The sequence below is a fragment of the Delphinus delphis genome, chromosome 7 (assembly GCF_949987515.2).
Source record: "Delphinus delphis chromosome 7, mDelDel1.2, whole genome shotgun sequence".
Taxonomy (NCBI): domain Eukaryota; kingdom Metazoa; phylum Chordata; class Mammalia; order Artiodactyla; family Delphinidae; genus Delphinus; species Delphinus delphis.
This window is the reverse complement of record NC_082689.1, coordinates 2,743,551-2,769,735: the sequence shown is the minus strand read 5'-3', so window position 1 is coordinate 2,769,735 and position 26,185 is coordinate 2,743,551. Positions and strand designations below refer to the sequence as shown.

The window sequence follows — 26,185 nt, the reverse complement described above, 5'->3', positions numbered from 1 at the left end:
CGCGCCCCCGACAGCCCGCACCCCCGAGCACGCGTCTCCGACAGCGCGCGCCCAGCGCCGGCGCTCGTTCGTCCTCACATCGGGAGCGAAGCGGGAGGTGGACGCCCTGGCGCCCTGCTAGAGGCGCCAGAAGCCCCTGAGGGAGGCGCGCGCGCCCGCCGGAAGCCGCGCCTCCGACGCGGCCCACAGCCCGAGGCGCCGGAAGTGGTCGCGGTCGCGCTGCTTCCGGTCTGCGGGAGGCGCTGCGGGCGGGGGCCGCGGGGGAGGCGAGTTGCCGACTGGCCGAAGGCCGGCACCTATGGCGGAGGGCGGCGGGCGGGCCGGACCTGGGCTCGCAGGTAACGTGCGCGCGGCCGCCGGGCCCCGGGGCGGCGGGGGGCCGGGGCGGCTGCCCGGGCCGGGGCCCTGCGTGTTTCCCTGCGGCCGGCCGGGGCCCACGGAGCCGCGCCCCGCAGCCGGGGGTCGGTCAGCGCGGCTCACGGGGTGCCCGGCTGCCCGGCTTCGCGAGACCAGCCCTCGCGCCGATTTCCCCTCCTGTGGAACTTGCACCGTAACTGCCAGCCGGCTGGCCTCTAGGGCTGGGTGGGACCCCAACTGTAAAGAGAGGACGTGGGTCATCCTCCAGCTGTGAGCGCAGCGGTCGGGAGAGCCCCCAGAGGTCAGCTCCCGGGAGGGCGGGTGCCTTCTCTCCATCCTGGCATCGGTTCCCCTCAACAACCGCCCCCCTCCCCGCACAGGCCAGGGACAGCGATAACGCCACCCCCAGCGAGCTGTCAGTGACACAGCAGGTCCAGGGGCCCTTGCCCACCGGCAGAGGAGGCAGCCGTGCCATAGTTCGGTTTAGGCGGCTCGAAAGGCTCGCGCCCAAAACAGCCATCTGACTGAGGGTCTCCACCTTGAAATATTCCTGCCAAACAAATGTGAATTTGCGGGGAAGTGCGTTTGCGCGCCTTCCGGAGAGGCTTCCTCTTAACCTGCGGGGTCGGGGGGTGGGCGGAGGTTCCCTCCTTGTCTGTTGTCTCAGTTTTCCCCGGGTACCAAATGCTTCTGTGTGCTCTGGACTTTACACGCTCATCTGTGTCTCTGGAGAGATACCCCTCCAAAGAGTTTATTAGTTAGTAATAAACTAAGGAGCTTATTACTCTTAAATGTGCCAGAATTTAAGGTATAATGTTGATTTGGAGACGGGTGCAAGTAGCGCCTTTCATCCCTCCCTCCATCCATTCATTCATCCAACAAACGGTTTATTGAGGACCTGCTATTGGCTGGACCTGGCTGGGGGTGGGGATACTGCAGTGAATAAAAATACAAACAAAGCCTTTTCTGTCCTGGGCTTTGGTTGGTATTGACTTTGACCCCAGGGGCAGCCAGGACCTTAGGGTCTGGGACATCACTTCATGTGAGAGTGCGGGAGGGACTGAGAGGTGTCCACCTGGGGGAAGAGGACTGGCAGCTGCTTCCCAGTGTGGAGAAGAGCCTTGTGGCAGGAAGACCGGCTCTGCCTTACACAGAGGCACTCTTGTCAATATCCAGGTGGTGCTGTTTTACTGCTGAGTGTGTTGCAGGCCTGGGAGTGGAGGGGCCACAGTTAAAGCTTAAGTGCTGTGTCGAGTAATTGTGTTGTCATTGGAGAAGCTGATCAGAAAAATGCAAACTGAAAGATATCTTGGAGCTGGAGCTGGGAGAGAGGAGGCTGTGTTGAGCTGGGCAGGTAGTGGGTCAAAAAGAGGCCAGCAAAGGGAGGCCTAGAGGAGAACTTAGCAAAAGTTTGTCAGAGTCTCCTTACACCTTCTGAATCTTACCCCTACTTTGAACTTTCTCAGCCTGTGCAGTGAAACTGTGGGATAACTACAGTGGAGGATAGCTACCGAAGGAGCATTGGCATGGGGGCCCAAGGGGTCCTTGATGCCTGCCTGTTGGCTGTGGCATGAGCTCGAGTGACCCATGCGTTTGTGAACCCCCACTGCTCTGCCCACCTGCCTGTGGCCTTTGTGTCTTACCTCTGCCATTGAACTATCAAATCTTGGAGTGTAAGGAAACGTACGCATCACCCCTGTTGTCCTATGGCCCAGCCTTGTATACAGTAGGTACTCAAAAGAGATTTGATTTGAATATAAAAAGCAACTTCAGCATTGGAGAGAGTCCACCACTAGGACAGCTGGCACGGTGGGGACTTGAATGAAGGCCGTCTGAGTTCATGCTCTTTTCTTATGCCCCTCTCTGTGCAATTATGTTTATAAAGAGATATTTTGGGCTCCAGTGTGAGGTGAAGAACTCAATTACAGTTGACCCTTGACAACACAGGGCATGGGGGTTGCCAAACCCCTGCACAGTCAAAAATCCCCATAAAACTTTACAGTTGGTCTTCCATGTTCAAGGTTCTGCATCTAAGAATTCAGCCAGGGACTTCCCTGGTGGCTCAGTGGTTAAGAATCCGCCTGCCAATGCAGAGGACGCATGTTCGAGCCTGGTCCGGGAAGATCCCACATGCTGCGGAACAACTAAGCCCGTGTGCCACAACTACTGAGCCTGCGCTCTAGAGCCCGTGAGCCACAACTACCGAGCCCACGTGCCACAACTACGGAAGCCCGCGTGCCTAGAGCCTGTGCTCTGCAACAAGAGAAGCCACCGCAGTGAGAGGCCTGCGCACAGCAACGAAGAGTAGCCCCCGCTAGCCGCAACTACAGAAAGCCCGTGCAGCAACAAAGACCCAGTGCAGCCAAAAATAAATAAAATAAAAAATTAAAAAAAAAAAGAATTCAGCCAACTGCGGATTGTGTAGTGTAGTATGTATTTAGTGAGAAAAATCCATGTGTGAGTGGACCCACATAGCTCAGACCATGCGCTTCAAGGGTCAGCTGTAGGTATCTAATTGTACAAATTTGTTGACTACTGAACAACTTGGGGGTTGATCTGCATGTAACTTCTAGTCGGTCCTCTGCATCTGAGGTTCCTAGGCATCTGTGGATTCAACCAACCACAGACTGTGCAGTATTGTGCTGTTTACTGTTGAAAATATCTACGTGTGAGTGGACCCCTGCAGATGAAACCTGCGTTGTTCAGTGATCAATGGTACTTGTTCTAGTCCATTCAGGATGTAACAACAGAATAGACTGGATGGCTTATAAACAACAGAAATTTATTTCTCACAGCTCTGGTGGTTGGAAGGTCCCAGACTAAGGCACTGGCAGGTTGGATGTCTGGTGAGGGCCTGCTTCCTGGTTCCTAGGCGGCTGTCTTCTCACTGTGTCCTCATGTGGTGGAGGGGGTGAGGGAGCTCTCCAGGGTCTCTTTTATAAGGGCACTCATCCCATTCATGAGGGCTCCACTCTCATGACGTAAAGGTCCTACCTACCAAAGGTCCTGCCTCTTAATAATCACCTTGGGGGTTAGGACTCCCAGCATATTATTTGGCAGGACATTTTGGGGGACACAGACATTCAGTTTATAGCAGCTACTCCTCCCATTCCTCACTGATTTTGTTGCCCATTTCTCACATACCAAGTTTTTTATACTAAGCTCTTTTCTGGGCAGTTGATTGTTTGATTTATTTATCTTTTTATTCTGATGAGAGAGAATTTCTATTATCTAGTAGGATAGATCTCCTCTCATACATACAAAAAAAACCAAAAAGTGATTCTTATTTTTATTTCCAAATAAACTTCTAGAAGATTTTTGTCACATCTCATATAAAAACCCCAAAGAGATTTGTTAAACCTCTTAATTTATTTGGTATCACTTAAAATTTTCCTAGCATTGACTCTCACTCAAGTACATGGTATGGTTTTCACCATTTATTCTAGTCTTTATTGTTTTTTTGTTTTCTATCTTCATTATATAGGGCTGGCTTTCTAGTTGTATGCATGTATTTAAAAATTTTCCTTTTTACTGCGGTGCAGCTTATATTCAGAAAAGTACACCCATCTTAGGTTACGTCAGATTTGTCCCTCGCGGGGACTCCCGCGTGGCGAGGCCATTGCCCAGATCACATGGCGGAGTCATTCAGGTTTACAAGCAGCAGTGTTTTTCTGGCTGTTGAGTTATGCCAAAGTCAGGTGTCCTTTTGTAACATAGCAGCTGCTTATATGGTTTTTCCCAACTAAGACATTCTTGGAATACATTAGAGTAATTTTACGGTGACTTTTTGGATACATATTTTAAATTTCACTTTATTAATATTTAATTTAGGATCTTTATCCTTAACTAGTTTGGGCTTACTATCACCCACCCCATCAAAGTTTTAAAACCTCGCCAGGTTTGGTGTCAGGAGTGTGCTAGCTTCATTAAGGGAAACTTTTTACATTTTCCTGGCTCTGGAAGCTTCTGGAGCAGGGGAATGATGTGTTCTTGAGAGTTGGAGAGCACCCGTGTTGGGGAGAGGCAGGGCTGGCGGCCGAGGGCGGCCCCTCACAGTTGGTGCTGGCAAGGCTTCCCTGAGCTGACAGGCGCCCCTCTCTTCAGTGCAGGTCCGAATCTGAAGGAGTGGCTGAGGGAGCAGTTTTGTGACCATCCGCTGGAGCACTGTGAGGACACGAGGCTCCACGATGCAGCCTACGTGGGGGACCTCCAGACCCTCCGGAGCCTGCTGCAGGAGGAGAGCTACCGGAGGTGAGAGCCGCTGCCCGCCCCGGGGCTGCCCAGGGTTTGGCCTGTGGGTCTGCACGCAGCTAATGCTCGGGAGCTGTGAGGGAGGCCCAGCGGTCTCCGATTTGCAGGTGGAGACCCTGAGTGTTTCCACTTTCCGAGGATGGGATAAAAGGGGACTGCCGGAAGCGTGGTCAGACTTGTAGGCGACAGCCTGATGGCGAGGGCAGAGAGACCCGAGTTCAAGTCCAGTTCTGTCACCTTTATATGTTCCAGCAACTTCTGGTGCTCTCTGGGCGTCAGCTTCCCTGACGTTACCCTCGACGACAGCGTCATTACTGTCTTCAACAGCGGCCCTGCTCCCTTGCGAGTCTCTTCTGGCTCTTTATCCTAAGGCGCATGCATAAATTCTCCTCCCTTAATTATTGCATCGTTATCCCCCTTTGGGTCCGGACTTCCCGATGGAGCAAACCTGTACAGAGTTCCTGACGCGCTCTCCTCTGGCTTCTCAGGGCCTCAGTCATCTGCCTCCAGGGCCTGGGGCTCAGCCTCTGGCCAGCGGTCTCATTACCCAGGGACACGCTCCTTTTGTTGGTAGCGCCCTGCCTGTTGCCTTGCCACATCCTGCTAGCTCCTCCAGACCGGCTCAAGCCCCTCATGGCAGCGGAGTCTTGCTGTTACTTTTCCCCACTCGAGACACCCGGGGAGCACAGAGCCTGCCTGTTCTCCGTGTGTCTAAGGTTGGAGTCTCAAGTAGACTTGAAACTCACCTGCAACCAGAAAATCCTTCAGGCTCTTTCTGTGTTTCTGTTTCCCCTCCAGGGCTAGGATGCCAGTGAGTTGATAGAAGAAATGCCTGTGTATTGATACTGAAACTTATACCACTTTTCGTGGACAGTTCCCAAGAGAAGGATTTCTAACAATACAAGAATAGGTGTCTCTTCTTTCCCTTCTAATGTCTTAGCGTTATTTCGTTAGAATAGATATTCATGTTAAAAATAAAGAAGCTCCAAAGAGCCAGAAAGGATCGTCATAGAGAGAAATGATGCGGATTGCACACGAATATTTAACATGAATGACTCAAGTCCAAAGAAAACCTTAAGTTTGCAGGTATAACAGTAGAATAGAGTTAAGCTCCTAAAATAGACCAAGTATGTTCACATTGCTTTTTCAAGTACCGTTTTTCTTTCTTTCACTCAGGTTCAGTGAATCTGGTTTCTTGACGATATTTTGCTCTTGCTATGTAGTTCTTCGGTGATGAGTCCTTGGAGCGTTCCTTGGCCTCCTTGGCTAGTGGAAGCTAGTAACCAGCTGAAGGAGGAACCCTGACCTGTTGCATGTTTCTGGGTCACTGCTTTAGTGATCTGTATTCCTCAGCTTTGTTCAGAGCTGCGCTGGGAGCTTGAGGTGAAGAGCCTCAGCTGGTGACATGATGGATCCATGCATTGCATGACCCTGGCATCCCTTGATGGGGAGTTGTGGTCTGAGTGTCACTTGCAATGAGGGCTGAGCCTGGACGGTTTCCCTCTGCTGCTGCTGGCCAGGAGTGTGGTGATTCCTGCAGGCTGTCCTTTGTGCTGTGTCAGAGGTAGAAGGACCACAGTGGTCACCTAGCCCCAGTGAGGATACCGAGGCCCAGAGAGCAGTCCAGCCTCAGGCCTTCACAGGTAGTAGCTGGTGAAGAGGGGCCTCGGGGCCCTGACCCAGGTCCCGAGCAGGTATGCTGTCCTCCATCCTGCGCTGCCTCCCGGGCAGGCCCTTCTCCCCTTCGTGGAGCAAAGAGCTTTGGACGCGAGTCAGGAAATTGGAGATCTTAACTCTAGTGCTCAGCAGTCTTACCTGCGCCTCGAATCTCCTCATCTGTAGAACTGGGCTCTTAATTTATTGCCTGTCTTGCCTCAGGCGTGGACCCAGCAGGGTGGCTATGTGAAAGCATTTCATGAAAGGAGCACCTGGAAGCACTATTAAAGTGAAGGCTGCCCTCCTGCTCCCTGTCTCAGGATCCCACCTGAGAGGAGCTGGAGCGGCTGGCCGGTCTCCCAGCACCCCTCCCAGCCTGGCTCCCTGTGCTCTCTCTCAGCCGCATCAACGAGAAGTCTGTGTGGTGCTGCGGCTGGCTGCCCTGCACACCACTGCGCATCGCGGCCACTGCAGGCCACGGGAACTGCGTGGACTTCCTGATCCGGAAGGGGGCTGAGGTGGACCTGGTGGACGTGAAGGGACAGACGGCCCTGTACGTGGCCGTGGTGAACGGGCACCTGGAGAGCGCCCAGATCCTTCTGGAAGCCGGCGCCGACCCCAATGGAAGCCGGCACCACCGCAGCACCCCTGTCTACCACGCCTCCCGGGTGGGCAGGGCAGACATCCTGAAGGCCCTCATCAGGTCAGTACCACAGGGGCTGGGCCACCATTGCCCTTGCGATGGCCACCACGGGGAGCGTGGCCGCATCAGCACGTTCTCGCAGCCACATTCTCATTTCTTGTTTTCTGCATTTGCCTTTTTTTCCTCTCTCCAATTAGACTTGTTAGAGCATTTGTCTATTTTGTTAGTCTTTCTAAAGAGCTGCTTCTTAGCTTTATCAGTTCTCTTATTTTTTTACTTACTGATTAATTTCTGTTTTTATCTTTATTTTTTCCCATTTTCCTTAATTTTACTTAATATTTTCCCTAATTTTCTGAGTTGCATGCTTATTCATTTTTTTCTTGATTAATAAGGTAAACTTTCAAGGTTATGAATTTACCTTTGCCTATAGCTTTGGCTGTGTCTGCTAAGCATTTTTCTTTTTCTTTTTCTTTTTTTTTTTTTTTTTTTTTTTTTTGCAGTACGCCGGCCGCTCCGTGGCATGTGGGATCTTCCCGGACTGGGGCAGAAACCTGTGTCCCCTGCATCAGCAGGCGGACTCTCAACCACTGCGCCACCAGGGAAGCCCTTCTTTGGGCTTTTTTAAAGTTATTTTTTAATGTCCAACTACGTTGTTGTGGATACTTGTAACAAAGTATATAACCACAGGGTTTTATTTGTATAGTACAAGATGACAGCCTCAGTTATGTTATTCAGACTTCCTCTCTCTTTTGTTTTTACATCTTTAACCATTGGATCTTCCCCAAATTCAGAGAAGTCTGTTAGTCTGTAAGTACTGTTGTGATTTGCCAGTTTCCCTTGTATTTCTAATAATTTTGCTCACCGTATTTTGATGCTCGTTGGGCTCATGGAAGTTCTTGCTTATGGATTGTGCCCTTTATCAAACCAAAAGGAAACCATTGGTTTCATTGAGGCTCATTTATGTAGCATTCTGTAACTTTTAGTTTTCATCTTAGTGGGTTTAAGTTATTCTTTGTGAGCTCACTTTTACTGTTTGACTGTCTGGGATTCTTTTGTTTTTTTAGGTGATACAAATGAACTTTTATTTCACACTTCAGGAAGTGGATAGTCTCCGAGAACTGCAAAATGGGGTGAAAAGCAAGAAGCTTTTGTAGGATAAAGGGATTCTTTGTTTTTTAATACAGTTAACATTGTTGCCATAGCTGATGTTAGGTCTATTACTGTTGTCTTTCTGTGTCTTAACTGTACCTTTATTTTATATCTTTTTTCCATGATCTGTGTTTTCTTTGCTTTCCCTTTCTGTGGTTTTAGACGGTTTCTGGTCTTCTTTTAATTGTACTAACGGTTACCTTTTTAAAAATTTGGGCCAGATTGCATTTTCAGTCTCAGTCTCATGTCTCCAGTGACTTCTTTCTACTAAAGATGCTTCCCTGCCCAGCAGCCCCCGCCACCCCCACCACCGCCCCCCAGCTCTGGAGGCTGTTTGTTCTGTGGCTGGACTGAGTGCAGTTCAGGTAGCCCGTTGTCGGTGTGGGAAAGTATTACAGGAGAGGGTTACAGCATCATTACGGGCTGCACTGGGGGTGTTCTGAGGAGCAGGGACCTGGCGTCCCCCGCGCCCAGTGCAGGACATCGTTTTTTAAATTAGGTACTGAGAATATATTTATTATATCAAAAGGACTTATATATTAAATGGCTATGGAATTGAGTTTTGGAAAGATAATTGAGGATGGTATGGTGGTTATACTGGAGGGTGATGAAGACGTGATGATGCTTTTTTCCCCTTCTTTTGAAGGATTTCTAGCCTGATAATCTAAATCACCTCAGTCCCATATCTTTGCATCTTGGAGAATGTAAGTCATTAATTTGGAAATGTTTTTCAGTAGGATCAATCCATGAAATTTCATCTTGGTTCCAGAAATCCCATAGGGCATTTCAGTCAATTCATGATGCGCAACTGCTTTGAATTAACTGCAGGCTTGACTTTCAGAGATATTTACAGGTGCCCTTCTTGAGGAAACGTTACTAAGACATTTTGCTGCCCCGCTGGAGTACAGGACATTACTTTTACAGTGAGGTACCAAGAGCATATATTATTCTGTTGAAAAGTTTTCTGGATTCTAAATTACCAGATAATTGACTTTTGGAAAATGGGGTTAAGTTACTGAACAGCTAATACAATCTAAACACAATCTAAACGCAACTCCTGCCTCTTTCCTGTGTCATTGTCCCTCATAGGCAGGGCTCTCTTCTGTCACTGTTGTGATTTGGTGTCCCTCTGCAAGTAACCTCCATTTTGTTACTTCTCATTTCCCTTGATATATATTACTGATGTTTTTTTAAAAAGGTAAGGAGTGGTATTTCTGTATGTGCAAAAGTTATACTGATTTATTGAGTCATCCCGGTGGTTCCTTGCCAGTGATACTAAAAGCAGTAGGGGAATTTTGGAAAATATTCAGGATTAAAATTAACTGGATCCCATCCATTATATTTTTATGAGTGGATGAAGGACTGTCTTTCCCACAGCTCAGCTAATACCAGATTGTCATATTGCCCCAAATTACAAACATTCTAGAAGACATATCCGTAAGAATAAGGAGGCAAAACAATGTCACTGCTTGAAATCTAGTTCTCTTAATTGATTGAGTGTGTGAAATGAAATATCGGCTTCTGCTTGGTGTGGTATGTGTTTTAGAATGTTTCTCTTGTCACCCCTAGGATATCTTGGAGAACACTGGGTGACACTTGCATTTGTAGTGGCTGACGATGCTGCATGGCGTCAGTGGGGAAGCAGGTTGTCATGTGAGCTCATTGGTCTGTATGCTGTCCTTTGTCTTCTTCAGCTCTGTGCTGCTGACAGGCAGCAGGGTCGCTTCTAGGGGCAGGTTCCTTCGGATGCTTGCAATAGTGCTGAAGAGACGGGTGATAAGACATGATTGCTGGCTGTGAGTGTTGGCCAGCTATTTCTATTAAGGCATGGAAAACGATGCTCTCCCCTCCGCCCGGGCCCCTGCGTGTCAGGCCCCATCATCATTACTGCCTACATTTTGTCATTTCCTAATTCAGATGAAATATGTGATGACAAAATTTGTGAGGCATTGCAGCACTGTCTAGGGCAGTGGAAGCTCAAGTACACGGGTGCTGGCTAATGTTTCCTCACGGAAGAGGTGGGTAACGCCTTTTGGGTAGCAGTCTCACGGAAGTGGGGCTGTGCTCTTCTCATTACATCCTCTCAGGCTGCACATGTTTCAGTTGGTCCCAGTACTGCTGCTGTTCACTTTCGTCTTCTGGTTAAGGTGGCGTCTGCCAGCTTTTTCCATTGTAAAGCTCCTCTTTTTCCCTCAGCGATTAAAAAATATTTTTGTGGCTCGGTACTTTGGAACCATGTATATATCCTGTTCCTCATCAGATTTTTAATTTATTCATTTATTTATGTTAGACTCGTGGTTTCCTGTGGAGTTACAATTATTCTAGGCTCTTGTGTACTTTGCCTGGTTCACCCCTGGAATTAGTTATTTCTCCAAGGAATCCTGGGTTCTTTTTGTGGTGAATGCTATTTAAAAGCCAAGGTGTGGACACTAGGAGTGCTTATTGCTTATGGGGTGTCACTGTTTTCAGTTTCTCCTACTGGACAGAGCTCAGGTTACTTAAACATGCTTCTGTCTACATTTCTGTATCTATTATACATTGACAGTTGAAGAGTTCACCCTGATGCCTCTAATCCAATCCAGCACCACAGGGTTCATCCTACTTTTCTCCCTTTCCAAATTTATTATTCTTTTGCAACATTGAGAGACCTGGTTCCCTTACCTTTAACATGTTAACTTACTTTGCCAATCCCCCATATTGAACCAGTCTCCTATGCTGCTGCCCCTCCCACACATGCCTCCTCCCCCGCCGCGGGCTGTAGCACCCTTGCAAGGCAGCATCCTTAGAAGCACCCTCTTCACTCGGCCAGGACTCCAACAGCTTGAGCAGGCCGCCCTCCCTGCTGTAGTCAGCGGCCCCCGCTTAGTGTAAAATGACCCAGTTGGTAGTTTGTGCTTGGCCTGGGAGAACCCTAAATGTCCCATAGAAAGCCATGTATTTGGGCGTCCTTGGGTGCAAGGACAAGGGCAGGTCCCTTGAGGGGATCCTGAAGGCTCTGCCTGTAGAGTCGTTTAGAGATTGGCTCTGCTGGAAAAGGAGGCTTCCGGGTCAGGCGGCCCCTGCGTCGGCCTGTGTGAGATTCATCCTCACATCTGGGCTGTCTCTGGGAGTCAGAAGAGGAGAGCTCCCGGGCAGCCATACAGATCAGCTCAGGGACTGTCATCAACGCTCCCACCTCTGGCGGCTGCACGAGGCTGCCTTGCTGTGCATCCTGTCCTGGGTCCTTCTAGGTGACTCTGCTGGGAATGGGCTGGCTCCTCTGGAGGCTCAGTGCCTGAAGGGAAGAGCCGCCCTGGCGGGCAGCACACAATGGCACCAACTGGGTACATGGTTGCGGTAAAGTATTTCTTTCTGCTTTGCAGTTTCTAAGGATTGCTGTTTAATTTTTTTTTTTTTTTTTTTTTCCCCCGTATGCAGGCCTCTCACTGTTGTGGTCTCTCCCGTTGCGGAGCACAGGCTCCGGACGCGCAGGCTCAGTGGCCATGGCTCACGGGCCCAGCCGCTCTGCGGCATGCGGGATCTTCCCGGACCGGGGCCCGAACCCGTGTCCCCTGCATCGGCAGGCGGACTCTCAACCACTGCGCTACCAGGGAAACCCCTAATTTTTTATAGTATGTATTTACATGGTTCCAAAGTCAAATCTATAAAACAAAGTATATTAAAAGCAGTCTAGCTTCTATCCTCATCTGCTTCGTCCCTGCCCTATAGATAACCATTTAAAAAGTTGTGTGGTTTATCCTTCCATCATTAAAAATTAGGCAGGTATGTGTCTAGGTGTGTATCATGTGCACATTGGTATTGCAGCCTCCTCCCCAGGATAAACAGTGGCATACTTCACGTTCATCGTCCTGCTTTTCTCACTTATCAGGGTGTCCTGGAGGTCACTGCAGAGCAGTCCTTAGCCCTGGTCCTCATTCCTTTTCAGATGGTACAGTGCTCCTTTATGTGGATGGGCCAGGCCCTCTTGACGAACCTGTGGCTCGCTTCCTGCCTTTGGCTATTACGGGTACTGTTTTAATGAATTGCCTTGTGTGTGCATCTTTTCAGAGTTTTGCAAATGTGTGTTGGGACTAGATTCCAGGAGTTGTGATTGGTGCGTCAGAGGGTACATGCATAGGTAAGTTTGCCAGCTATCACCAGATTTCCCTCTGCAGGGATTGCTGCATCATGCCTGGCCCCCAGCGATGTATAAGACTTCCTTTTCTTTAAAGCTCGGTCAATAAGTTTTTGGATTTTTCCCAATCTGATAGGTGAGAAGTGGTGTCTCCGAGTAGTTTGAATTTGCATTTCTGTTATGAGTGAGGCTGAGCATCTTTTCATCTGCTAGAGAGCTGTTTGCACGTGTCTGTATCCATCTCTGGCTCATTTATCTATAGAGCTGTTGATCTTTTCCTCTTAGAAGGTCTTTATATATTAAGGATGTAACATTTCCCCCAATTTGTAACTTATTGTTTTACTTTACTTATGTTAAAAATCTTTATTTTTATATCTTTTCCTGATCTTCCAAATCAACTTCATAATCAACTTATGTAGCTCCAGGGATGTTATTTTTATGTAGTTACATTTATAGTCAACTTATTTAGTTCTGGGGAGGGTATTTTCATTTATATAATAAACTTAGGGAAAATGACATCTTAATGATATTGAGTCTTCTTGTCTAAGACTACGGTATGTCTTTCTGTTTCCTTAGGTCTACTTATGTGACTTTCAGTAGTATTTTATAATTTTACTCATGCAAATTTTGGACATATACTGTTAAGTTTATGTTTAGATATCTCACTTTAAAATTTATTTTGCTATCAGAAATGAGGTCTTTTTCATTTTATCTTTCAACTTGTTTTTGTTTGTATATAGAAGGCTGTTGGTTTAAAACTTGCTACTTTAATAAATTCTCTCATTGCTTGTTAACTGCATTTTCATTAATTATTTAAGGCTTTCCAGACAGTTATATTCTCTGTAAATAGGGAAAGTTTTACCTCTTCCTTTCCAATTTTAGTCAGCTAATTGCTTTCTCTTGTCTAATTGCACTAGTACTTAAAAAAAAAGTCTTTAAAACGAGTGGGCTGGAAAGTGGGGCTGTGTACCTTGCTCCCGACAGAGCTGCTGCTTGTGTTTCCCTGCTAGGCGAGAGGCTGACTTCTGGGTTGAGGAAATATTTTTTATCATGTTAAGGAAATATCCCTTACTTTCTTTTTTATTAAGTATTTGCAGACATGCTTAAGTGTTGAGTTTTGTTATATGCCCTTTTTTTTGCATCTATGGACATAATCATGGATTTTCCCCTTAGTTCTATGAATATGATGGATTATGTTAATAGAGTTTCTAATTTAAGAACTACCCCCTGGAATAACCCCCATGAGGTCATTGTATGTTGCTTTCTTAATGTTTTTAGATTCTCTTTGCTAACATTTTATTGGAGGTTGTTAAGTTGATATTCGTAAGTGCAGTTAGTTGGTAGGTTTTCTTTATGGTGAGGCCTTTGTCAGGTTTGGAGATTATTGTTTTGTTAATTTCATAAGCTGAATTTGGAAGTTTTCCTTCTTTTTCTTTGCTTTGAAATAGTTAAAATAGCCATGGGATTGTTGGATCTTCAAAGGTTTGAAAGAACTCCCTTACGAGTTCTTTTGCGTGAGTGGATTCCAAGGTTCCTAACTACCGTGGTACCTGCTGGTGGTCACGGGACCACTGTGACTGGGGGGCTCTCTGGTGCTCCCAGTGCTCCTGGAGTTCGGGCCCATCTCCACCGGGTGCCGTGGGGATGCGTTGACTGCGGTTGGCCTGCTGTGAGGTCTCACTGTCCGTGTGTCTACCCTGCAGGTACGGGGCCGATGTCGATGTCAACCACCACCTGACTCCTGACGTCCAGCCGCCTTTCTCCCGGCGGCTCACCTCCTTGGTGGTCTGCCCCCTGTACATCAGCGCAGCCTACCACAACCTCCAGTGCTTCAAGCTGCTCCTGCAGGCTGGGGCAAACCCAGACTTCAACTGCAATGGTCCCGTCAATACGCAGGGCTTCTACAGGGGCTCCCCCGGGTGCGTCATGGATGCCGTCCTGCGTCACGGCTGTGAGGCGGCCTTCGTTAGCCTGCTTGTGGAGTTCGGAGCCAACCTGAACCTGGTGAAGTGGGAATCCTTGGGCCCAGAGTCGAGAGGCAGAAGGAAGGTAGACCCTGAGGCTCTGCAGGTCTTTAAAGAGGCCAGAAGTAAGTGGTCTTAGTTGAACTCTGACTGGCAGTCTCTTCAGGTCAATTGAATGAACCAAGTTGTAGCAATTTAAAAAAAAACAACCTCCAGCTAAGCACTCGGTCACCGCCTTCAGCGAGGACTAGGAATTTTCTAGAACGGTCTTCCAGATTGGTCTTCTCTAAGTTCCCAGACACTAAGATTTAATACCAAGAAACCTATCAAAGTGCATGTTCTCAGAGCTCCTAGAATTATGTTCTCTTTACCCCTTTGCGCTGCTTTGTGATCCCAAATTCTTTCACTGCTGTTTATGGCTTTTAAGTGTTTTTGCTTTACAACAAATCGCAAGCCCTTCCTTCTCTAGGGCGCCTCATGTCCCCTTCTTCGGTTCCACTCAAATACCATTGTTCTGCATGTGTGCTAAGTATGATTTTTGTTAGAATGAGGCGTACAGTTTGCTTATTCATGAAGAAGGATTTTGCCAGTGAACTAAGTTGATGGCCAGGGAGTTTGCAGTTGATCCGTGGCTTGGTACTTGTTGTCGTTCTCTCTCCAGGACTCAGAAGTTGACCCTGTGCACCCTCTGACCTGCCCACACCCTGCCCCTTTCCCGTCTGGGTCTTGAGGGCATCTGGGTGACCACCTTTTCCCCAGTCCCTTGGCTCTCGCAGAACTTATGTTTGTTGTGTTCTTGTTACTGGCTTTCCTTAAACCAGTCATTAAAGCATGGTCCTGTTGAGGCTTCCCCAAAAGAGTTGCTGGCTGGTCAGTTGGAGCCACGCTGACAGAGTTAGGCTCCCTGTGTTCAGGCCTGTTGCACAGGCAGAGACACGGCGAGGCTGTTCTGACCCAGAGCAAAATTGTCAGCCTGCCCTCCTCCTGTGTTGCTCGGCCCGTCCCCTTCAGACCCCCTTGGAGCTTCTGGGAGGGACCAAGAGCAGAGACTGACAGAGGGCAGAGGGCAGTTTGTCACACCTGCTGGGGCGTGCAGTGGCCAGCTCTGTTTCTCTGTCTAGGGAGTTCCACAGAGTTGAGCAGATAACAAGACCTTTTTCACCAGGGCCTGCTCTTCTCTGGAGGTGGGAAGTGGCAGCGAGCGTTGGCGCAGCCCCGCTTGTCCTCACAGCCAGCCTTTGGTGTGTAGGGTTAGGAGAGGCGTTTAACCTCTCCCTCTGTCTCTCCCTTTCTTCCCATGCGTTCCAGGTGTCCCCAGGACCTTGCTCAATCTGTGCCGTGTGGCCGTGAGAAGAGCGCTTGGCAAATACCGACTCCATCTGATTCCCTCGCTGCCTCTGCCAGACCCCATAAAAAAGTTCCTGCTGTATGAGCAGAACTCACGGGCAGCGGCTGACTGCAGCGAGGAGGAAGCAGTCTCCAGAGCCAGTCGACACCGGTTCCTGCCCCTGTGACCACGTCCTGTGCTGCTGACTAGATCCCACCTGGCTGCTGGTGAAGCGGAATCAGCCTCGTCCTCATGGATTGTATCCCATCTCAGGTGCTTGGGGCGTCGGACAGTCCTTAGGTCGGTATCAGCCGAAAGGCTCGTACAAAATTAATTTTGTTCTTCCTCAGTGTCTGTGTTTTGGAAATTAATGAAATGGGCCTCGAAATGTGAGCAAGTTCGGGCTGAGCTTGGAGGCCTGCTGACTTCCCCAGGAGGGGGAACTAGCACCGTGCAGGGCTGTGCTGCTGCGTTTGCCTCTCAGCTTGATTGACGCGAAATGAAAAGGAGTCTTGCTATAAAAGTACGGAGATGCACTTCCTGAACTTACTAGTTTGTTTCCCCTGCTGCTGGGGTAGACGTGTGACATTTATCACGCGCACCCCGTTTCCTTGCCGCTTCACTGTTCTCTCCTTGTGGCGTAGGCGCCATATTAATTGTCTTCATTCAAGGATGGTTTCCTGGCCACATGGGTGGGCGTTACTGCCTCAAAGTCAATACTTGCATTTGTTCACAGCCTCTTTAGGTAACGCTCAGAGTTCTGCAGCGCTGCGCCTGTCTGATACCCACCTGTGCCTAGCATCATGCCAACAGGTCTCATGAGTTCTCTGCCATTTCACTTTGGGGAGCTTCCAGACAGTTGATTGATTTTAGGAGGCCAACGCTGAAATAGCCAGTAATTGACTGCCTACATTCGGACCAAGGACTGTCCAACAGCATTCACTGCCAGTTCTAAAAGAGGAAGATGCCTGCGGCGCTGTCTTCTCGTCGCTGCACATACCAGAAAGTGCAAACTTTAGTCATCTTCTGGATGGTTCTAAGCTTTCAGTTGCTTTGTGTTCAGTGGACAAAACATCTGCTGTTTGGTTGATTGATCTTCACTTTTTTGGACCTAATGTCTTGGTAGTTGCTCCTAGAACCGAAGAAAGGGGATAGCAGTGAGGTCAGAGGGCTTCCCCTGGCCTGCTGGGGGTGGTGAGAAGTGAGAGGAATGAGCTGGCTTGTCACCTGACGGACGGCTCGGCTGTGGGCAGGGCTCACTCACACCTGGGCTGCGTGGCCAGGTGTGTGGCCATGTCGGCACAGGTGGGCCAGAGGCTGCCTCTTTGGAGCATCCAGGTGCTGCTGTTTCCAGGGAAATCACATCTGGTAATTTGAGGCCTCAGGGCCATTGTGTGGATCTGTGGTGATTCTGACCTTTAGAAGTGTTTAGAAACGGGCAGATTTCAAATCTGAGTTTGGATTTTCTGCAATAAGAGAAATCTAATTTGTAACAATTGAACTAATGATAGGGGTTTATTTAATTATTAGCGTCATTATGTGTCTTCACCGACCAGACAGGCAGTGTCTGGCCATTGTCTTCTGTGGCTCGAGGATGGAATTCTGAACGCCACCTCCTGTGTCATGGATGGACGTGTGTTGGAAAGCCAGGCTGGCCCGTATATGAACGTATGAGGTCTGAGGGGGGGCCGTCGATGATTTGGGGGGGCCGGCGTAGCCGCTGGAGGCTTCACCTCATTACAGGCGGTGGCCAAGGCGTAAGTGTTGGATGGCGTCTGAGGCCCGAGCCTGGGCTGTGTGCTGCTTCTCAGGACGGGGAGCCTGCTTGGCTGGTCGCATTCAGAGCTTGGAGTCAGGAGAGGCTTCCTGAGAGGAGAGGCGCTGCGGGTGGGCGGCCGATGGGGCCCTTTGCAGCCGGAGCTGAGTGCTGCAGGGCTTCAGCCCGGGCCGGGCATCAGCTGCGTTCCTGTGGCACGTGTGGTGGGACCACACCCGAGCTGGGCTGCGGCTGGGCCAGGAGCTGCGGGGAGCTGGGGCTCTGCCTGCACTTAGGGAAGGGTTGTGTGGAAGCTCGAGCCACCCAGAGGTGGGCTGGGCCGCTGGAGGGGACTTCGTGTCACTGGGGGTGTGTCAGCGCTGGCTTGTCACCTCCGTGGTCGGGCTGAGAGAGGTGTATCAGGAGTGGTTAGCTCCCCTTACTTTTTTTTTTTAAGAAGATGTTGGGGGTAGGAGTTTATTAATTAATTAATTTATTTTTGCTGTGTTGGGTCTTCGTTTCTGTGCGAGGGCTTTCTCTAGTTGTGGCAAGCGGGGGCCACTCTTCATCGTGGTGCGCAGGCCTCTCACTATCGCGGCCTCTCTTGTTGCGGAGCACAGGCTCCAGATGGGCAGGCTCAGTAGTTGTGGCTCACGGGCCTAGCCTCTCCGTGGCATGTGGGATCCTCCCAGACCAGGGCTCGAACCCCTGTCCCCTGCATTAGCAGGCAGATTCTCAACCACTGCGCCACCAGGGAAGCCCCTTCCCTTACTTTTAAGCTCTTGCAGCTGCCCTTTGGCTCGGGATCCCTGCGGGTGAGCCTTGCTGCAGGCTTGCAGGACATTCTGAGTTTTCCCTGCTTGGTGTTTTCTTCAGGGGTCTGTTAGGGACAGAGCCTCCCCAGCCCGGCCCTGGGTAGGAGGGTGTCTCTGTTCTCAGACCTTCTGGAAAGCCGCATCTGGGAATGCTGCCAGTGCGGGGGTCCCAGCCATGCCGATGCGACCTTGGGGCTGCACCAGCAGAGTGGGCGTCAGCCTCCTTTGCAGGTGAAGTGAGTGCAGGGCTTGCTTCTGGGGGTTGGAACCATTTTTCTGGGATCTCTCTGGAAGGAGTGGACTGAGTCGACGCTCATTGTTGGGCCTGGCCCAGAGCTGACCGGGGAGGCAGTGGGACTGGGGAGAGGTTGAGCCGGGGAGTGGGGCCCCCGAGCATGGTGTGCTCAGGGCCGGCCCGCAGGGGCCAGGGCCTCAGCTCTTCCTTTGCAGAGAAAGGTTGGCTTTCTCTTTGTGCAGCCAACTTTTAGAGATTTTTTCACAATCCCAGCAACTTCGAGGTTCAGGCTCTAGTTTGACATTTCACAGCTGCCAAACCTGAATCTGAGCATAACGTAGATAGCTGCTTAAGGCCGTTCCTGCTCGTTTTGAGTGGCGCTTTGCTAAAGCTCCCTTTCTCTTTTGTTGGCAGCGATAGGATCCAGAATAGGCAAGAGTCACCCTCTCCATCAGAGCACTTTATAAAATCATGTTTCTGAGCCCTGGGGCCCCAGCCCCACACAGCCAGGAAGTGTGGTGGTACTTGATGAGGCGGCGGCCCCAGAGCCCTCCGCAGGGAGGGGCATGATGCACCAATGGGAAGGAGCCCGAGGTCCCCCCAGCCTAGTCCCGGCAGTGTCCTGCTGTTGTCCCTGCTGGGGTGCCTGCCGGCCACTGAACGGAGTCCTGTGCCTGGGCCTTGGCTGCTGCGGATGGGCGGGGGGCGGGGGGGGGGCGGGCGGGGTGTGGTGGAGGCAGCGCTGACACCTCTGAGAATTCAGCTGTGGCATCCTGGGTGGCGTTTCTGCATGTATTTCCAGAACCATCAGTGTCATACATATCTGTGCCTTTTCATATTACTTATGCTGTTTATGTATTTATTTACTTATGTATGCCCTACCTTGTTCCAGAAAAGGGTTTAAGGCAGTGATGCTTATTTTTTGATGTTCTCTTTTGACATTTGATAAGTTGTAGTCAACATGCGCTTGTTGTTAAACAGGTAGTTTTAAAAAAGGAAAGGACAATTAGCAGTTTCCTGATGTTGAATATGTTTCTGTTATCAGGCCTGAGTGCCATCATTTTAATTTTTTCCTCTTGCTTCCATGAATTGATTCTTCAAATAAAAGGTTCACGCGTAAATAGAAAGAGAGGAACTTGCAGCCAAGGTCAGGCTGAGCAAAGGAAAATCGGCCCTAGAGAGAAGCGCTCTCCTGTGCTTGCTGCCTCCTGCCTGGCCTTGAGCAGGTCCTGTTCCCAGGGAGGCTGCTCTCTTACACGGGCCGGGTCTGGCCGTGCCTTTCCCATGGAGCTTTTGGGAGGGCACGTGAGAGAATGTATGTGAAAGCACTTTGCACTTAAGCCATGCCTGCGACGTGTACACTGCTGTCCTTGTGAGTGTGGTCCCTCTTCTCCGTGGATGGGTCTTCGAGGCCATGATGGTGCTGGGACAGCCTGTGATCTTGGTGGTCAGCTGGGCTTGTGCCCCAGGGGGCAGCAAGAGTCACGGCGCCCACGGCATAGGCCTCCTGTGCAGGTCGAAGTACAAGGACACATGTTAAATAATATAGGAAGTCAAGTTCATTCAATTTAAAGGGTTGTCTTTTATTCTAAGATTACGTCCTTCCTAATTTGGGTGATAAAATGTCCTCTTATATAATGAAGGTGATACTAGAGGGCAATATTTTCATTTTAAAATGCTCTTGGTTGCAGAATAAAACGTCAGCTGCCCTTTTGTCAAAGCACAGAATTTCTTATTGAGTTTGCCTGTCTCTGAAAGCCAGCGTCGGGGACCCGCAGTCTCGCTACCGTGTATGTTTACGTGCCGAGGAATTTCTCTCGGAGTCTTGAAACAGCCTGTACGTGGTTGAAGGAGAGCCCAGCGTCTGCTCTGCCTGGTAGTCCAAGAACAAGCCCTGAGATCACTGTGTGAGCTGTTAGGAAGTGCGTGCTTGTGTCCTGCCCACCGCAGAGCAACGACCCTGGGGTGATGGGCCTCTGGCCTCCCCGAATCCCCTAAGAGACACTCCTGGGAGGTTCGTGTGGTCTCCTCAGCGAGGCTGCCCCTGACCTCAGGCCTGGGCACCTGAGGCATCCCCGAGCGCTGGCGCTGGCGCTGGTGGTGAGCCTTCTGGCGCCGGGGCTGCCGGCTTCTGCTTGTGCCCCTCTCAGCCGCCTGCCACTCAGCGGCCAGTCCCGAGTGGTCTGGATTCCCCGCCAGCTTGGAAGTGCCTCATCTGGCCCCATGACCTCTCTCTCCCTCGCTCGCTGATGCCTCACTTCCCTCCTCATCCCCCGCCCCCAGCCTGACTCTCTTGATGTGGAATAAAATAACTGATGTGCACACATGAGTGGTTAGTGGGATCATGTCCTAGGAGAATTCCACGGGGGGGACGTGCAGAGTTTGAAGTGCAGTGACGTGCGGAATATATGCTATAAATTCTAGGAAGACAGTCGGATGGAAAAGAGAGGCGGGGGGAAGGGTGACTTCTGTTGCCTTAACTTGTAATCGCTCAGTGTCTGGAATGCTTGGGGAGCTTTTCTTTTTTAAGTTGCTTGGATTTCAGATCTCTCCCAAGTGACGTATGCGTGTGCCATCCATGCAGTTTAGTGTGGTATTTGTGGGCACGGTTCTCCTGTGTATAACATCAGTTTGCTGCTGTGATTTAGCCAGCAGTGCCCCTGCTCCGCCCCGCGTGTTTGCACAGCTCCCGCTGCTTCTGTCTGGTGTCGGGCACGTGAGGTGTGACACGCGCTGGGGCCCGTGTGCCTGCACGCGTGCTGAAGGGGAATGCTGACCGTCAGCCCTCAGCTTCTCCTTCTCCTCTGGTCATGACTGCGTGCTTGCCCGCAGCAGCTGGGACCTGACTGTTCTTTGCACTTGTGCCTGGTTAAGAGCTTTCAGAAATACAATGGACATCTTTGATGTGTTATTGTAACTTTAGTAAATGCTTTATTCCCCTTTAATTCCCCCCAATGCCTTAATTTAGTGCACTGTTTATCTCATTGGATAGAAGAATTGACCATGTGAAATCTTTGTACATGAACTTCAGGTAGAAGAAGCTGGCTCTCTGGAGAGTTCCTAATTCGCAGAGAAGGGCTTATCTAACACAGGAGTTTTAAACTGCTCTGGGGGACCCTGGCGCTCTAGGGAGGCACCCAAAATGTTGCACAGGTTTAAACTGATGGATGAGCCTGTTTTACTTGGTGGGGTTTCTAGTGTGAAGAGAGTGTGCTCCTAAAAGTGTGTGAAACACATGACTTCCAATCAGGGTGACACTGTCCCTGCAGTGCTCTGTCGGGTGGGGAGGTGGTGGAGACTGCGGGCCCCTGTTCTTTGTGACTTAGTTTGAAAGTGGGATGGTGTGGTGTGAAGCTTTGGGAATGAATGAACTAAATAAAGCATTTATTCATCTCTCAGTGACTCCCTGGCATGTCTCTCTGTTTGCTGTTTCAGATGTTTTCTTTGTTCCTCACACCGATGCCCAACCCCCTACCCCCATATGTACACTTCTCCTGCTCTACTGAAAGATGGCCTCACTTTCAGTCTACCTCAAAACCAGCTGCATCTGTGTGGCAGAGATTGCTGGTTTTCCTTCATTGTCTCCATCTGTGATAACAGACCCACAGTTCTAGCTGGAGACTTGAATTCTCTGAATAGGTCTTCATTTCCCAGACTTCTTACAGCTCGATGTGGCCATTTACCATAGCTCCTTCCTGAAATCCCATTAAAGTTACAGGGAATTTTAATTTTTTTAAAAGGCATAAATCCACTAGGATGACTATAAATAGCAACAAAATTTTGGAACCTCTCAAGAAAACAGATGAATGGTAACTGACTTAGAAATACCCGAGGAGACAACGTTGTAAAAAAGAAATGAGAGCATCTGAGAATCTGATTTTATTGCAAAGCTCCCAGAGGCTCTGGGATTGGCAGTTCCAGGTGCCTCTAGAAGTGGTTGTGAAAGAGTGAAAGCAGGAGGGCTGGCTGAAGGCCCTTTTCAGAAGCAGTTACAACTCTCCACTCCACACAGTTGAGCAGTTGTTCCTGCCCCAGCCCGGCGGGAGACTGAGGGAGGCGAGACATCGGCCTTCAGTATGTAAAATCCTCAGCTCAGAAACAGGCTGTATCCTCCAGGCAGGAAATAAAGGAGAAAGAGACTTCTTGAGAGATCTCACCAGCCTAAAAGGAAACACTTAAAGATACCAATACTGAATGTGGCTAAAGAAAATCACACACTTCTAACAGTGGATTCCAGTAAATAATTCAAGAAAATTCTGAGAATGAAGGCTATGTTTCCAAATTACAAGGACTGGCCAAGTACTAACCACGGCTGGTGACCAGCCAGGGCACATCACTGTGGAATTTCAGAGTGCTGGGGAGAAAAGATTCTATAACTTCTGGAGCGGATAAACAGGACACATACAAAGTATCGGGAATCAAAATAGCTTTGGAATCCTCAAATGTCACATTGGATAACAGAGGAATTGGGACCTTTCAGAATTCTGAAGGAAATGCATATAAAAGTCATGCTAAAAAGACCTGTAGTTTCTTTAAAAATGTTTGTTCCACACACCCTTTCTTAAGAAACTATTAGAGGATGTACTCTTCCAGAACAAAAGGGTAAACGAAGAAAGGAGAAAACCTGGTATTCAGGAAATGTGGATCCAACGCAAAGAGGCAAGGTGACTCCCAGGAACACAGTGAAAGCCTTGAGGACGACAGCTGTGCATCAGGCACAGAAGGCACCCGATCGAGACTAGATGTGAGGGGCTGAGGCCCCAGAGAAGATGCCTTAATTATTAGAATAACTGTTGTCTCTGAACATGTTTAGATAGGAGTTGGGATTGATTTATTGACAAGTACCTAGGAAACCAAGGGACATAACTCCAAGGAAAACAAAAGGTTGGGCAAGAAAGAAAAAGTTACCACGGTAATACTAGATGCCTCAGCTGTGACTAGTATTTACACGGTCCTAATAACATGCACCTACTACCATAAGCGCTATTGGGGGGATGAAGGGTGGGGAAGTGTGTGTGGGTGAAAGCTAAATAATAAAGAGCAGAATTCATTACAACCAACAGAGGGCAGCAGCAAAGCCCAAAGCTGCTGCTTTCTAAGGAAGAGATGGACACACCTCCAGAGAGACTAATCAAGACAAAAAGGACATACAAATCACTTAAAAATTTAAAAGGGCAATTTTATAGGTCACATAAAAAGATAAGGGTATATTATAAACAACTTTACGATAGTAAATGTGAAAATTTAGAGGAAATGGACACATTCCTAGAAAATAGAATTTACCTAATTTATGGAAGTACTCGGACAGCCGCGGGGGCAGCTACCGCCCGAAAAGAAGTGGCATTTGAGTACTTGCCGCGGAAATCTTGGCGCGTCTCCTTTAAGAGGAGGTGAAGCCCCGCCCCACGTGGGAACGCCGTTTCTCAGCGCCCGTTGTGATGTACGTCACGACGTGGAGGGCCAATGAGGACCCGGGAGGTGGGGCGTTCCTGTGCGTGTGGACGAGGTGGGGGCCGGACTTCCGGATCCGTCCTCCTGGGATCCCGTCGGCTCTGGGGTAGGCCGTCGCCCGAAGGACCCGGGAGCTGGGTGGGGTGGTCCTGGAGGATTCTCGGCTGGGGCTCCCCTGGCGGCAGGGCCGCATGGTCTCCGAGGATGTGGCCTGTGCTTCTCCCAGGAGGAGTGGCCCGGCGCCTGCTGCGTGGAGGTTGGACGTGGGGGAACTTGGCACCTGCGGCCCCGGGTGGTCGGTGTGGCGTAGAGCGGGAGGCACCGGCCGAGCGGGGCGCTTTTGTAAGCGCATCTCAGGTCGGGACGCCCCTCGCAGGTCCGTCTGCTTGGGCGCGTTCCCTGAGATGTGTGGCCCAGGCTGGAAAGACGAGTTGCTCCTGGCTGAGCACCGGGGAGCCGCCGCGGGCAGAAGCTGCAGTGAGGAGGCGTGGGGGAGAGGCTTCGGCCTCAGCGCTCCCGGCCCCAAAGCAGCCCAGCCGAGAGAAACCCAGCAGAGGCGGGCAGGGTAGGGCCTCGTGGCGAGGCACTGTGGATCCACGTGTCAGAGAAGCCCTTAGTGTGCGGGGAGGACGGGTCCAGCGCCGGCCTCCTCCAGCACCAGGACGGGGAAGGCCGGCAGGAGCGCCGCAGGCTGGGAGACCGCTCACCCCGGACTGTACGGCAAGTGGGAGGGAGCCTACGGCCGCCACACCGGGGCAGGTCTGAGTGCAGGTAACCCCCGCCTCTTTCAACGGTGGAGAATCCACGCTGGAGAAGAGCCTTATGAGTGCAGCCGCCGTGGGAAGGATGCATTCAGCGAAGGATACAGTCTTGTTTGGCACCAGAAGGTTCACAGCAGAAAGGCCTGGGACTTCCCTGGCGGTCCGGTGGTTAGGACTCCGCGCTTCCACTGCAGGGGGCACGGGTTCGATCCCTGGTCGGGGAACTAAGATCCCCGCAAGCCAAAGGGTGCAGCACCGCCCCCGCCCTCCCCCCCCCCCAAAAAAAAAGCCTGATGAGTGCAGTAACATCAGAGAACCTTTAGCGACATCTCTAAGCTCAGTCGGCCTCAGAAAGTTTATACTAGAGAAAGTCCCTTTGAATGCATGGAATGAAAGCGTTGTGCCAAAGGTGTGCTCTGATTTACACTGGAAGTTCACCGCCCAGAAAAGTGTTAGGAGTGCAGCAAACGTGGGAAAATTTCCTGCCAAAACGTCAATCTTGTGCTGCATGGAAGTCTGTTGAGTATGTCCAGTGTGAGAAAGCGTTAAGCTGCAGGTCCAACCCCATTCACCCCTGGCAGGTTCACCCTCGAGGAAGACCTCATGGATGCAGAGATGGGGGAAGGCCTTCCACCCAAGAGGCTTCTTCATTTAGCAGCAGAACGTTTGCGGTAGAGAGGCCTATGAGTGCAGCCGATGTGAGAAAACCTTCAGTCAAGGGCCTCACCTCGTAAGCATCACGAAGTTCATGCTGGGGAAACGCCTTAAGTGTGCAGGGAACGTGCTCTCTCCTCGTTCAGCGGAACAGGACGCGTGCCAGAGACGAGGTGAGGGAGCCTCTGTGAGGATGCCCTTGGCTGGAAGCAGAGCTTCGTAGGGTCAAACGGGATATTCCTGATGAGTGCTAGGTGTGTGGGGAGCTTTCGGGTGCTCTCACCTGCCCCGGGGCCCTTGCCAGAGTTCTCTCGCTGGCAGGGCCCATGACAGAAGCCATCTCACCACTCTGCCAGCTGGGAGGGACTCGTCACCTGTGCTCGTTCCAGTCCCTGGAGGGACCCATGAGCAGCCTGGGCCTGTTGATGGGCCTCCTCTCCTTCCTGACTAGTTAGGGCGTGGGTGTGACCCAGCATTGGCTAGGAGGGCCTCAGCTGCGTCCTTTCTGTGGCTCTCAGGGATGGTTTACCTTTTTTCAGGGACCTTGTGGGCCTCATGTGACTCTCGATGGATTTGTCCAGCTTCCACGTCAAACTTCCAGGGGAACTGCCTGCCTCCCATTAGTCTGCTGGGTGTGGAAATAAAGGCCTTGTAACTGAAGCCACCTTGAATCTGGGGGTTTCGGCTTACTGTGTAGGGTGAGTTGAGAACAGGATCGGGGTCTGCCAGCATTAAGAGGGCGGGTGGGGAAGGGGAGAGAAGATGATAGGGAAAAACTCTGTCTCCTTCTGGCTTAGTTTGTGTTGCTGCCCAAGACCTTCGGGGAATGACTGACGCTTAGTGGGCTGAATCCCATGGGCTGGAAAGCAGGATTATTTTGGACACAGAGATTACCCTGAGGACGGGTGGTTGGTGTGACAGCCCCAGTGCATCTCAGAGCTGTATGAGTTTGGTCCCTTGTATCCAGGGGGTGTCTCACATTCCCCAGCACTGCTGAGGGGAAGCTTTTTCCCAGCACCTCTCTAGGAGCCTCGTCTCCTGAAGTTAAGAAC

The 26,185-nt window shown here is 50.4% G+C and overlaps 1 protein-coding gene and 1 long non-coding RNA gene across 5 annotated transcripts; both read left to right on the top strand.

Annotated features, from left to right (window-relative positions):
• The first annotated feature begins 173 nt into the window (after positions 1-173).
• On the top strand, positions 174-21,686 carry ASB1 (ankyrin repeat and SOCS box containing 1). Of its 2 annotated transcripts, XR_009520093.1 has the most exons (6): positions 174-338; positions 4,467-4,608; positions 6,665-6,967; positions 13,874-14,259; positions 15,443-15,761; positions 19,959-21,686. XR_009520093.1 is itself a non-coding variant. In XM_060015823.1 (5 exons), exons 1-5 carry the CDS (start codon positions 299-301, stop codon positions 15,646-15,648), a joined length of 1,077 nt encoding a protein of 358 aa, XP_059871806.1. In that variant the 5' UTR covers positions 174-298; the 3' UTR covers positions 15,649-18,956. The 2 variants fall into 2 exon arrangements, 1 of the variants encoding a protein (XP_059871806.1); XM_060015823.1 differs by lacking the exon at positions 19,959-21,686 and having other exon boundaries at positions 15,443-18,956.
• Positions 21,687-23,781: 2,095 nt separating this feature from the next.
• LOC132427920 (uncharacterized) lies at positions 23,782-25,861 on the top strand. Of its 3 annotated transcripts, none has more exons than XR_009520032.1 (3): positions 23,782-23,824; positions 25,061-25,306; positions 25,673-25,857. It is a non-coding gene; the product is annotated as an uncharacterized lncRNA (long non-coding RNA). The 3 variants fall into 3 exon arrangements; XR_009520031.1 differs by lacking the exon at positions 23,782-23,824 and adding an exon at positions 23,832-23,974 and having other exon boundaries at positions 25,673-25,856; XR_009520033.1 differs by lacking the exon at positions 23,782-23,824 and adding an exon at positions 23,987-24,489 and having other exon boundaries at positions 25,673-25,861.
• Positions 25,862-26,185: the final 324 nt, after the last annotated feature.

What these genes read in the sequence shown, in the direction of transcription:
- ASB1 (XM_060015823.1), top strand. Translation starts at nt 299, where the DNA reads ATGGCGGAGGGCGGCGGGCGGGCCGGACCTGGGCTCGCAG. An exon ending in ATCCTGAAGGCCCTCATCAG is followed by an intron (nt 6,968 to 13,873) that starts GTCAGTACCACA and finishes TCTACCCTGCAG; the next exon opens with GTACGGGGCCGATGTCGATG. An exon ending in GGTCTTTAAAGAGGCCAGAA is followed by an intron (nt 14,260 to 15,442) that starts GTAAGTGGTCTT and finishes CATGCGTTCCAG; the next exon opens with GTGTCCCCAGGACCTTGCTC.